Source organism: Belonocnema kinseyi, chromosome 8, assembly GCF_010883055.1.
Source record: "Belonocnema kinseyi isolate 2016_QV_RU_SX_M_011 chromosome 8, B_treatae_v1, whole genome shotgun sequence".
NCBI lineage: Eukaryota > Metazoa > Arthropoda > Insecta > Hymenoptera > Cynipidae > Belonocnema > Belonocnema kinseyi.
The window spans coordinates 92,521,781-92,534,897 of NC_046664.1; the positions used below are offsets into that span (position 1 = coordinate 92,521,781).

Sequence of the window (13,117 nt, forward strand, 5' to 3'; positions counted from 1 at the left end):
ACCGGTACCATTGGATTCAGCGGGTCAAAATACATAAGACTACATAGTTTTTATTCTTTACCTCTTTAATGCATACGGGATCCTACCCAGCTCCTGGACTATCAAACTGTAATACTTTTTGATTGAAAAATCAACAGTTTTGTTGGAAGTTCAAATGTTTCGTTAAAAATCCAACAGCTTTTTTGAGAATCCAACTATTTCGTAAGAAAGTTACCTTTGTTGTTGGACATTCGAATATTTTTAATTTCTCTTTTTCATTTAAAAATTATTCTATTTCAGTAGAAATTACAACTTTCTTTGCTAAACATGTAACTGTTTGGTTAAAAATTCAATAGTTTTGTTAAAAGGTAATCCTTTTTGGTCATAAATAACTGTTTGGTTGAACATGAAACTATTACGTAGAAAATTTATTAGTTACAAATTTTTACTTTAGAGTTGAAAAATCAACTGAGATCATTTTAAAGTGGAAATTCATTTTTTTATAATATTGTGTCTTTTTGATTTAAAATTTCATCTGGTTTATTTGTATTTATTTCAGAAAGTCCCTAGGTTAAAAATGCAACTGTTTGGTTGAAAAGTAATCTTTTTTGCTTGAAGATTCAATTATTTTGTTTGAAAAATTTGGATGAACCACTTTTTTAAGAAATATTTTTCCTATTCAAGATTTATATTTTTAGTTAAAAATTAATTCTTTTGCTACAAAATCATATTTTCTGGTTGAAATTTCAATTTATGTACGGAAAATTCGTCTTTTGTCTTGAAAGTTCAACAGTTTAGGTCAGCTTTTTTTCTTTAATGGCTAAAGAATCTTTGTTTGTTAAAAATTTGCGTTTTTATTTTAAAATTCATGTTTTTAAAAAGAAATGTTATCTTTTTTGTTGAAATATCCCCTATCATACTTTTTTGCTAATAATTTATCTTTGTACGTTAAAAATTCAATTATTTTCTTGAGAATTCATATTTTATGGCAGAAAAGTGATTTTTTTTGTTTAAAGTAAATAAATTTGGAAAGGACCCCGCACTAAATGTATGCGAAAATGGCTTTCGGTGGATTTAGCTTAAACTTTGTAATTTTTAAGGTTATAAGTGCCGGATGAAATATCCGTAAAAAAAATCCAAAAAAATGGACAGTTTTAGCGCTATGCGGCGCTAAGCGCTCAAGATCAGTGAATAAAACGAATTACAACAGATTTTGTTACAAAGGCGATGTCAACATAGAAATCACGGTTCAGATCGTGGTCTGTCATATTTTCGTCTACATCGTTGACTCATATAGCGCGCTTCTCAAAACGATCAAACGCTAAGCGCCCTAGATTTTAACTTGACTAATTAATCACTTCTTTAAAGGCAGAAATAGTACCCAAAGTAACATTAGTAACTAGCGCGCACATACCGATAATAACATTCTACCCTTCGCAAAAGGGTTGAACGCTAAGCGCTCAAGATCAGCGAATAAAACCAATCCTAGTAACTTTAGCGACAAAAGCGATATCACTATAAGAATCACGCATCGGAAAGTAGTCATTAATATATTTAGCCAAACCAATGAGTTATATTGCGCGCTTCTCGAAACAATCAAACGCTAAGCGCCCAAGATTTGAACTTGACCAAGTAATTACTTTTTTAAAGACAGAAATGGTATCCAACGTAACATTAGTAACTAGTGCGCACATCGATAATAACAGTGTACCCTTCGCCAGAGGGCCGAACGCTAAGCGCCCATGATCGGTGAATAGAAACAATCCTAGTAGCTTTAGCGACACAAGCGAGGTCTGTATACGAAACACGCATCAAGAAGTACCAGCTGTGGATAGCGTTCAATGAGATCGATGACATAGGCCAGACAATAACGAAACGCTTCTCGGTTATTACTGCACATGTAAGTCAGGGGCCAGAACTCTTGGCACTTGCGCACATATTGCAAGCGTTTTATGGTTCCTGGGATATGCACGTCACCAGCAATACGTAAAGTATCCTCAAACTTCCTTGCTACAAAGGATTCTAGACGCTGCTAATAGAGGTGAACAAGCGAACCCGAACCAAGAGCCAGAAATAGTTTAATATTTCGCAAAAGCTGCTGGGATTGGTTCTATTCGCTGATCATGGGTGCTTAGCGTTTGGCACTCTTGAGAACAGTACAATGTAATTTTCGGAATTCACGCACTAGTTACTAATGTTACTTTGGATACCATTTCCGCCTTTAAAAATTTGATGAATTAGTCAAGTTAAAATCTTGGGCGCTTAGCTTTTGATTGTTTTGAGAAGCGCGCTATATGAGTCAACGGTGTAGGTGAAAATATGACAGACCACGATCTGAACCGTGATTTCTATGTTGACATCGCTTTTGTAACAAAATCTGTTGTAATTCGTTTTATTCACTGATCTTGAGCGCTTAGTGCCGCATAGCGCTAAAACTGTCCATTAAAAAAATTTTTTTTTACGGATATTTCATCCGGCACTTATAACCTTAAAAATTACGAAGTTTCAGCTAAAAATATTACAAGATTAAAATGCTGGTATTTGAATTTTAATGGTCAGGGGAAATAAATAATATTAATATTAACAATCATGAATCGCCCTCAATAAGTTTCTCATTAGCATTCAAATTCTCAATATAAATATTTCAAGGTGACCTCTAAAAACCAAAACAAGTTTCTTGTCATTTCCCGGCAATGAAACATTTTTCAAAATTTTTGAATTAAAACTTTCATACATGAAAAAATGTTCGATGAAAGTGGGATTCACCGACTGACCCGGTAAAAGTCTGGCCAACAGGATAGTTCAAGCTAATTTTTGTATGTCACTGAAGTTTGTAACGTTTGAAAACGAAAATATAGAATTTAAAAAAAGTACTCTAATCAATTTATTGTTGTTTAATTATTGCAAAAATAATGCAATATATGTCTTTTTAGATGTTAGTAACTCATTATACTCACAGATCTTAAGGAATTTAAAGGATTTTATTAGCTTTCAAAGGATTTCATGAAATTTCATACGATTTTAATTATTTGAAAGAATGTTCAAAGGTTTCAAGAATTTTAAGGAATTAAAAAATATTTGAAAGATTTTAAGTCTGTCAAGGAATTTTATAAGAATTTGTTAGAGGATTAATATTATATCAAAGAATTCAGGGATTGGTAATAAAAGTTTCTCAATTTTTAAGAAGTAAATCCTTTCTTCGGTCGATTTAAAATAATTACCTTAATAGGAACATGAAGTTAATTTATTTCGGTCTTACTATGAAATTAAAGAAATAAGAAGACAGGGATTAATCCGAATTTTATTTATTTAATTTTATCGAAAGACCGAAATAAATGAACTTTATGTTCCTATTAGGGAAGTTCCGAGATGTTGAGAGATTAAAAAAAATGTATAGGATTGCAAAGGATTTCATAAACTTCGTCAGAATTTTGAATGAATTCATACGATTAAAAAAGTGTTAGAGCATTTTCAATTATTCCAATTAGAATAATATAATAATATATAATATAATAAATATAATAATAAAATAATATATTTTTACAGAATATTTATTTTTATTTTACCTAAATGTAATGCCATCCTTCGGAAAGTTGGGATAAGTTCCAACCGCATTCTTTATGATCTTTAATTTCTCTACGTTGTCCATGATTCTTATAAAAAAAATTATATTAAAGTATTACAAATTGTTTCTAAATGTTATTGATAGGAGAAAAAATGTTAATTGTAAATTATTTTTCAAATGTTTGGAAATAATTCTGTTCTTGACATTTTAATATTTATGAGAAATATTTAATGATTGACGTTTTGTTTGAAATTATTAATTTTAAATTCTGAAAGGAATTTAAAACTTTTTAGGACAACTTAATTGCTTCAAACGATATATAAAAGTTTCAAAAGTTTTAAAAAAATTCTTACAATGTTTAAAAAGGACGTAGTAGATTCTGAAGGAAAATTGTACAATTTTGCAAGACTACAAAATTTTAGACAAATTTCGTTAAGTTTAAGAAATATCTAGGAATTACACGAATATTGAAAATGATTTAAAAAATTGTCGAAAAAATGTAGATTTCAAAAAAAAATTTTAAAATTACAAAATTTTAGAAAAAAAATAGAAATTTTGAAACGATTAAAAAATAATTCAAAACTTTCAGAGATTTTGAGGAATTTTAGAAGTGTTAAACAGATAAAATATATTTCAAAACTTGAAAGGATTTCCGCAAATTTATAAAATATTTTTAAATTTCTTCGAAAGTTCTAAAAGACCTCAGCATCTTTTAAACATTCTCGAATTTCTCCTAATATTTTGTAAATATTTTGTAATTTTAGCTCGAATTTGCTTATAAAGACTTTGAACAAATAAATACTTTTTTGAAATTTCTATTTTCATTCAAAAATTATTTTTCCCCTCAAAATTTAGAATTTATTTACAATTTATTCCTAAAAATAATAACATATAAAATATGGAAATGTATACATGTAGCGAAAAAATCCATAGCTCTACGTACCGGAATTTCGGTTAAAATAAGCCCTTTTTCCAGCTCCCCCTATTCGTGCCGAAATTTCGGTTAACGTAGCCACAGCCATAAAATATATAATATAATAGAATATTATAAGATATTCGGTAATAATCGTTGAATAGAGAAAAATTAATATTTTCAGATTTCACTGTAAAAGTGAAAATTATTCTATTGTTGACAGCGCGATTTTTTCATCTGTATAAAATGTCATTATAAAAATAGGACATCTCTAAAACTCAGTAATTTCTATTTGCATAATGACCGCCACATAGTTTCCTATTCCCCAAAAGAGAACGTGATTTCAATATATTTAATTCCTTCTAATCAGTTCCCAAAATATGTATAATAAATTGTTTCAATTCTTTCACGTGGAATATAAGTTTTGAAATTTTAATTTTAATCATTTCAAGTCTGCCTCTCCAGAATTAAAATTATTTTAATTCGTACATTTTACATCAGGACATTAGTCATTTTTTTGGCACGTTTAAATAAATTATTAATATGTAAACAAATATAAATTCAAATATTTTCCTAATCTATAAGTTAAAAAACGATTTAATAATGAAAAAATAGGTTAAAAGAAATGCTTTCGTTAAATTTGAATTTTACTCATGCGACTGAGAGAAATAGGATTTGCAATTTTTTTTCTCATCAGGGGATTTTTAGACGGAGGAAAAATCGCGTATTCATAGGAATACAAATTTTGAATTATTCTTAATTCAACGCTTACTACCGATTACCGGGTAATTAGTATAAATTCCTAACCTCAAAAATATGAAAATTTAATTGTTACAGTGCTACGGAGTCTATTTTTCAATGCAAAAAAACCTTATAAAAATGATGACGCTTATATATTATTATAACTTACTTTTACGCAACTTTAAATGGTTTAAATTTGTTTACTCCGAAATTTGGTCTCCTTTAGATAAAGTAAGAAAATTAAAAGAAATTATCAGACCCGACTTTATGTATTTCTCTTTCCTTGTCACTTAAAAAAATATATTTATCATCAAGAAACGTGATACATGAACTGTATTAGCTACATGTTATTGCACAATCTATTTATTTCACAAAACAGAATTTAAAAACCATTTCAGAGTTCTGGACTAACTCCGAATTTCAGTGCCGTGTTTCTTGGGGACCAAATCCAGAAATCGAATATGAAAAAAATTTCAGCAGGCGACTTTCGTAAATAATTTAAACAATAAATACAGTTATTGATACAACTTATTAACAGTAGAACCCATTATCTTTTAGGAACATTTTAAAGCAAAAAATGCCTAAAATATGAAATTGCCCTACTTCTCGTAATTTTGATCCGTTACTGTTTTTAAATGACACCTTGAAGTTCCTTGAATTAACCGCAGATGACAGCACTGCATTTCGATAGTTTTCGATTTTCTTTTATTAGGCATTTTTATTTAATCGCCAGCCCACTTCACTTCGTCGAGTGCTGAGAGGAAAAGGGAAAACAAGGACCAAATGCATGGGACAAAACTTTATATTCGCAATATCTTTGTAATGAATAATACTTATTATTTAATTCTTTAATTGAATAGTTCCATAAAAATAAAAACTATTTTCAAATACACTTTTAGAGAATAAAAATAACTTTTATGAAGAAATTAGCTAAATACGGCAAAAATGGACTGAGTCCCATGTATTTGGCCCACTGTTTTTCCTTCAGCACTCAACGAAGTGAAGTTAGCTTTTGGTTGAAGCCGATTCTCTTTTTTAAATTTCCTGTCATAATTTCACCATTTTCTGCATGTGCATTATTTGTGGAAAATTTGTTCTAAATGTAAGAGGAGCTCATCTTGAGTCTTGAAAGAATGTTCGAAATTCCCGCGTAGAAAATTGCGAGGGAAGGGTCGATGTTCGACAAATTCGAGAGTTTGTCTGGCAGAAAAATAAAGATGGCCCCTTGCTGATAGAACAGGACGTAATTAGTCATACGAAAGTGTTTATAAATGAATATCAGCTGGATGTGTAACGGAATAAAAAACGGGATACTGTGACAGTGAATAAATTCAACTGTGCATACAAGTTTTCCGAAAACACAGTAAAAATGGGACTTTTTTCAAATTCGTCACCTTTCGACGCTGACGTCGGTGAGTAGACACTTCTCCCTTGGACTTTAATTCGTTTATGTCAATCCGATAAACGATAATGACATTTGTCACACCCCCTAATGTTGCCTTCTCTTCTATTTTTTTTACTTTTATCTCAAAAAAATGTCTGGAACTTTCACAGATTTTTCTTCGTTCATTTAGTTAATTATTGGTTATATTGGCAATGTCGAGAGAAATCACGCTTTTCTTTGTAACAACATCGATGTATAGAGACCCTCTTTCTTCCAGATTACGTTAATTGGTCTAAAATGACTTCTCTATTTTTCACTTATTAAGTTTAGAGACTAATAATAAAGATTTGAAGAAATGTGGTAATTGCATTTTTGTATTTATTTTTCCTCTTTTTATTTTTCATGGTTCACAGGTTTTTGTGCATTGGATTTGGAAAGTTATTCTCATCTAGGTTAAATTTTATTGTTCACAAAGTTCAATTATTGTCTTGTATCGGAAGATAAGGTTTGAGGTCAAATTCAAATTTACGATAAAATTTGTTTCTATGTTTCGAGAGTAATATAACCCAAAAATGAACCTTCAACTGGACTTTACCTAGGACATTATTTAGGAATTTGAATTTATTTTTGTAATCTAGATGTTTGAATTTGATCGAAACTTATTTTCCAACAAATGCCCAATCAAATATTATATTTCTAATAGTTAAGTGGTTTTTAAAGTATTTTACTTTTATATAGCTTGATCATCTTCGAAAGATTTGGGAATTTTTTGTCTGCCCTAACAAAAATGAAGTCGTGAAATGTTTATATGAAAATGTTTATAATTTGTCTATATCTTTCTTTAGAGTTTAAATTTGCGAAAACACATAATTACCTGTTTTTTTAGTTTTTGAAAGCATCAGCATTTAATTTCTAGTCTTTCAAAGTATTAAGTCATATTAAATATTATTCTATCATTATTTTAATTATTATAATAATTATTATTGGAAGAGTTTATACTTTGTTCTTAAAAAATATTGCCATGTGCACTTTTGACCAAATATCCATCCATAATTTTAAAACTTTCTTTCACACATCATTCGTCACACAATTTCGAAAACTCTTTTTGAATCCTTGTTTCAATCTTTATCAGAAAAGGCAACAAATGAAAAGAATACGAGTGAAGACTGGGCAGTGATTATGGATATTTGTGACAAAGTGGGAATCTCGCCACAAAATGCTAAGGACTGTTTACGCTCCATTGTGAAGAGACTGAATCATGCAGATCCGCATGTTGTAATGCATGCAATAACTGTTAGTATTAAACTGAATATGTATATTTATTTCAAACCATCGATTTCTTCGTCACCACGAATCATGGAGGGCGTACAGAACTAGATAATCAACAAAATCGGAACTTTTCAGGAGAGCGAAAAAATAGTCTGCGGCAAAAAAAGTTTAATTAGGAAAAATTATGTAGTTTCGAGAAAAGAGGTGTAGAAGTTGCCAATCTCAAAGACACACTGACCACAAAATGCAGATTACGATATAAAAAAATGTACTCCTGATTAAACTACTGTGCAAAAGTTTTAGACCTCTTTTTTACGACTGAATAAATACTCTAAATTTTAATTATACTAGAGGTAAAAAAATTTATCTTTAAAGGCTTGATTGCTCTAGAAATTTTGTATAAAATGAGCCTAGGGTGAAGCTAATTTGTCTAGTTTTTAAGTAGATATTTCAAAAATAGTGTAAATTTCAATGTCTTCTTGAATATTCAATAAATCATTTTAAGAAATTGTCGAATTTCAAGAACTTGAAGTCGTAACAAAAAAATTGAAAAAAATAAAATATTCTTTTTGGTAAGAAAAATATTTTTGTAAAATATATGAAACATATACACTGCCGTGTAAAAGTTTTAGGCTATCTTCTTTTTTGACTGTATAAATTCTTTTAATTTTAATTATACCAAATCTAAAAAAATTTCTCTTCAAAAAGTTGATGGTTTTCGAAATTCTGTATAAAATAAGCCCAGGATGAAGGCAATTTCTCTAGTTTTTAAGTAGATATTGCAAAAGTAGTGTAAATGTTAATGTTTCTTAAATTTTCAATAACTTCTAAAATAGTCAACATTTTTCAATGTTCTTGAGCTCATTTTAAAGATTTTTTTCACCGTATCACAACAGCTTATGAGTATAAATCGTAAAAATTTTCTTTTTGAATTGCAAGAACTTGAAGTTGTAAAAAAAAATTTGAAAAAATTGAAATATTATTTTTGGTAACGGAAATATTTTTGTAAAATATATGAAACATATAATCATGAAGTTTCTATGTAATTTTCTCTAAATATATATTTATTTAACTTTTATTCTGAATTGCCTACAGATAAGATTTTTTCCAATTTTTCCAACTTTTTTCTTACAACTTCAAGTTCTTGCAATTTGAAAAGAAATTTTTTACAATTTACACTCGTCAGCTCTTGTGATACAATGAAAAAGTAGCTTCAAAATGTGTCCAAGAACATTGAAAAATATTGATTATTCCGGAAGTTACTAAAAATTTAAGAAAACATTGAAATTTGCACTCTTTTTACAACATCTACTTAAAAACTAGACAAATTCGCTTCACACTGGGCTTATTTTATACAGAATTTCGAAAACAATTAATCTTTTAAAGAGAAATTTTTTTAGCTCTGGTTTAATTAAAATTACGATAATTTATTCAGTCATAAAAAAGAGGTGGCCTAAAACTTTTGCACGGCAGAGTAATCAGAAAGTCTCAGTGCAATTTTCTCTAAGTATGCATTTATTTAATTTTGATTCTGATTTGCCTGCAGATAAGATGTTTTTAAAATTTTCCGACTTTTTTGTTACAATTTCAATTTCCCAAACTATTGATTATTTCGGAAGTTATTGAAAATTTAAGCAAACATTGAAATTTACACTATTTTTGCAATATCCAATTAAAAAATAGACGGACTGGCTTCATCCTGGGCTCATTTTATACCGTATTTTGAAAGAATTCACCCATTTGATAATTAAATTTTTTAGCTCTTACAAAATTAAAATAAGGAAAACTTAATCAGTTATCAAAAAAGAGGTGGTCAAAAACTATTGCACGAATGTGTAAATCGTCCTAGAATGGTTTGACAAACATAAAAAATAGATTTTGTGGTATAAAGAGTGCTCATGCATCCGTCATTATTTAGAGGTCGCACAAGTCGAAATTTTGTTTTTCAATCGAAATTTAGAATGTATTTTTTTGAAACCTTATTTTTTTATGGACCGCACTTTTTTGTATTTAAGCACTTTTTGTTTATAAAAGTGTCATAATTACCATATTATAAACGAGTATAATTAATTAAAATAATAAATTCATTTAAATATCATTTTAGGGAATATTAGGACTTTGTCGGTACGAATATACAATATAAAATATATAATTATGCAGTTTCTAATAGGTACATTTTTTGGATCAATTAAAATAAATTTACCAATATTATACAAATATAATATATAGCATTATCATCCTAAAATATTCTAAAAAGTTAAACCTTTAACTTTTAGTTAAAGAAGCAGTTTAGACCCCTCTTCAAATTCATTTTAGAAAATCATTTCTTTAAGGTCGTTGCGCGACCTATGAATATTATCCGATTAGAGCATCCTTTTACGCAGATTATTTCTACAATAAAAAGAAACAAATTATTTTGTATCGAGAAAATCGAATCGACCATTCGCAGAAAGGCTGATAGTAAGAAAGAAATGGTATTTTTTCTTCAACAAGCAATAACAATTTCAAGAAATGTCGATGCTAAAGGGGGAAAAAAATTTTTGCTACCCTCAAATACTCCGCTAAAATGTTATATGAATGAAAAAGAAAAATTTGATTCAGTACTATGCCTATTTATGCCTATTAAAAAGGGAGAATTCAAACAAATTCTTTTTAACACAAATTTTATTGTTGTTCAGAGAAATGTTTGTTATCTGGTTCTGTACTGCCAATCTACAAACAAAAAATACCTATGATTTTAAAATTGAATGAAAAATCAAATAAGCGATATAAATGTATGTTCCAAAGTAAGCAAAATTTGGCGAAGACGATGAAATCAGTAGACAATTCTTAAATTCTTCTCGAAAGGTCTTTATATTTTTAAATCTCTTTAGTTATTGGACGCATGCTCGAACAACTGTGGCAAGGTTTTTCATTTGGAAATTGCATCCCGTGAATTCGAAGGCGAGTTGAAAAAGCTGATAACTAAGATGCAACCAAAGATAGTTGAGAAGTTAAAGGCATTACTCAAGAAGTGGGCCGAGGGTGAATTCAAGACAGATCCACAATTAAATTTAATTCCGAGCCTTTATAACAAATTAAAAAGTGAAGGCATTGACTTTTCAGCGGTTTCAGAACCGGTGAGTCAACACAGGCCCCCCGATATTATATAAAATGAATATGTTTGTTAACAGGAAAATAATTATTTAAATCAATAATCTTCTATTCAGGTAAAAATGTGTTTTTGTGTACAACAAAATAATCGGTTTTATCATTTCTTTTAATTTTTCAGCCCAAGCATTCCGTACCTCTTAGCAGGGATCCAAACGTAGTCTCCAATTCTCAAGAAGAAGAAGATATTGCTAAAGGTTGAAATACTATAAATGTCTATTTTTTATATAAATCTAAATAGGAAACATTCTTTTATTGATATGAGTCGCTAATTTTTACATTTTTAACAGCAATCGAATTATCCCTGAAAGAGAATAAGCAACATCAGTCCACATCACATGGTTCACCAGCTTCGAAAAAATCCACCAGCTTGTACCCTAGTGTAAGTTCCGTGATGCCGCCTGCAAGTAACCCCGAAGGTAGAAAAGTGAGGGCGCTTTATGATTTCGAAGCTGCTGAAGACAACGAATTAACATTCATGGCAGGAGAAATTAGTAAGCATTTTCAAAAATCTATTAATTGTAATTTACGTAGTTCACAGCAAGGAGGAATTAAAAAATCAAGTTTTGTGGTTGAAAATTCAACTACTTGGTAAAAAGTTGAACTACTTTGTTAACAATTCATTGTTTTATGAATATTCATAATTCTTGTAGAAAATTCATCTCTTTGGATTAAAATGTAAATGTTTTCTTTAAAATTAGTCCTTTTTGGTAGAAAGCAAATCTTCTTGGTAGCAAATTCATCGATTTTTTTTAGAAAGCCAACTTTTTATTTTAAACTTAACTTTTTTGTGAAAAATTTATATTTTTGTATGAAAAAATTAGACTATTTTGTAGAAAATTAATATTCTTCATTAAAAATTCATCTTTTTGGTACAAAATTCAATTACGTAATTGCAAGTTATTTTTTGATTGTTGAAAGGTGCTATTTTCGTATTGAAAATTCAACTTTTCTGTTGAAAATTCGTCTTTTTTGGACGACTTCAACTCTTTGATTTAAAATAAAAATATTTTAAAAATGAAATATCGATTATTACATTTTGAATTAAAAGCCCATATTTTTGGTCGAAAATTCAAGTACTTGGTTAAAAGTTAAACTACTCTGTTAGCAATTTTTTTATTAATATTCTTAATTTTAGTTGTAAATTCATATCCTTGGGTTAAAATGAAACGGTTTCGTTGAAAATTCGTCCTTTTTGGTAGAAAATTAATCTTGTTGGTAGGAAATTGATCTTTTTGGTTGGAAATACAACTATTTGGTTTAAGCTAAACTTTTAGTTGAAAATTAATATTTTCGGGATAACAAATTAGACTATTTTGTAGAAAACTAATGTTCTTCATTAAAAATTCAATTAATTAACCCAGCAAGTCCTAAAACGAAGGAAATTCTCTCTTACGTTTGAGCTTGAATAATTTTATAAAAAAGGCAAAGAATTTATTGTAAAATACTCTTTTCTACTGTTTTCGGGTATACTCTACATGATGCGATAGTTTAAAAAACGGAAAATATTGCTTTTCAATTAATAATTAACAAATTAAAAAAAAATCTTTTTTTTAAGCATTTTTTTTCAATCAAAAAATAGAGGGGAAAGGAATTTTTTACTGTCGCAAATATGCACAAAATGTCTGAAATTTTCAAATCCGTTGAGTTTTTTATCTACGATTTTTTAAAACAAAACGGCGGCCAAAAAATGGACACCTAAAATTTTAAATTTCGTTTAAACGATATACTAAGCGGACATAAATGAGAGTTATGCAGAGCTATATGTGCGGGAGGATATAAGTCAGAGAGGATATAAACGCGGTTCCACTGTACTTTAATTATTATGCTTCAATTTCAGTGTTGCACAGCAGAGTCATGTAAAATTGTATATCAGTAAAATTTAACTTTTAATTTTATAAAAATTATATCAGTGAATCACTGAATCGTTGGAAAAAGACGATATTTCACTCACTGCATTGGATTTTGGTGTGAAAATGACGTAAAATAGCAGTAAAATAATTTTTTATAATCTTAATATTATTATTATTATTATTACACCATTAAGCCATTTCCCTTTCGGGGTAGGCGTGACTCACTCGGCAGGGGAAAGGAGTAGTGTGTGGATGGGATAGAG

The 13,117-nt window shown here is 29.1% G+C and overlaps 2 protein-coding genes across 3 annotated transcripts in view; one reads left to right on the forward strand and one right to left on the reverse strand.

Annotated features, from left to right (window-relative positions):
• The window catches only part of LOC117178075 (adenine phosphoribosyltransferase), a 9,035-nt gene extending 3,249 nt beyond the window's left edge, over positions 1 to 5,786 (reverse strand). The window contains exons 1-2 of one of the 2 annotated variants that reach the window (XM_033369304.1): positions 4,488 to 4,506; positions 3,546 to 3,632 (exon numbers count right to left, since the gene is read on the reverse strand). In XM_033369304.1, coding sequence (XP_033225195.1) covers positions 3,546 to 3,628 — 83 coding nt within the window. In that variant the 5' untranslated portion in view covers positions 3,629 to 3,632; positions 4,488 to 4,506. Of the gene's footprint in view, positions 1 to 3,545; positions 3,633 to 4,487; positions 4,507 to 5,367 lie in introns of those variants that run through there. The other variant, XM_033369303.1, reaches the window with a different exon arrangement.
• Positions 5,787 to 6,277: 491 nt separating this feature from the next.
• The window catches only part of LOC117178036 (signal transducing adapter molecule 1), a 26,716-nt gene continuing 19,876 nt past the window's right edge, over positions 6,278 to 13,117 (forward strand). The window contains exons 1-5 of the mRNA XM_033369236.1: positions 6,278 to 6,610; positions 7,715 to 7,875; positions 10,725 to 10,970; positions 11,123 to 11,198; positions 11,292 to 11,495. Coding sequence (XP_033225127.1) covers positions 6,568 to 6,610; positions 7,715 to 7,875; positions 10,725 to 10,970; positions 11,123 to 11,198; positions 11,292 to 11,495 — 730 coding nt within the window. The 5' untranslated portion in view covers positions 6,278 to 6,567. The remainder of the gene's footprint in view (positions 6,611 to 7,714; positions 7,876 to 10,724; positions 10,971 to 11,122; positions 11,199 to 11,291; positions 11,496 to 13,117) is intronic.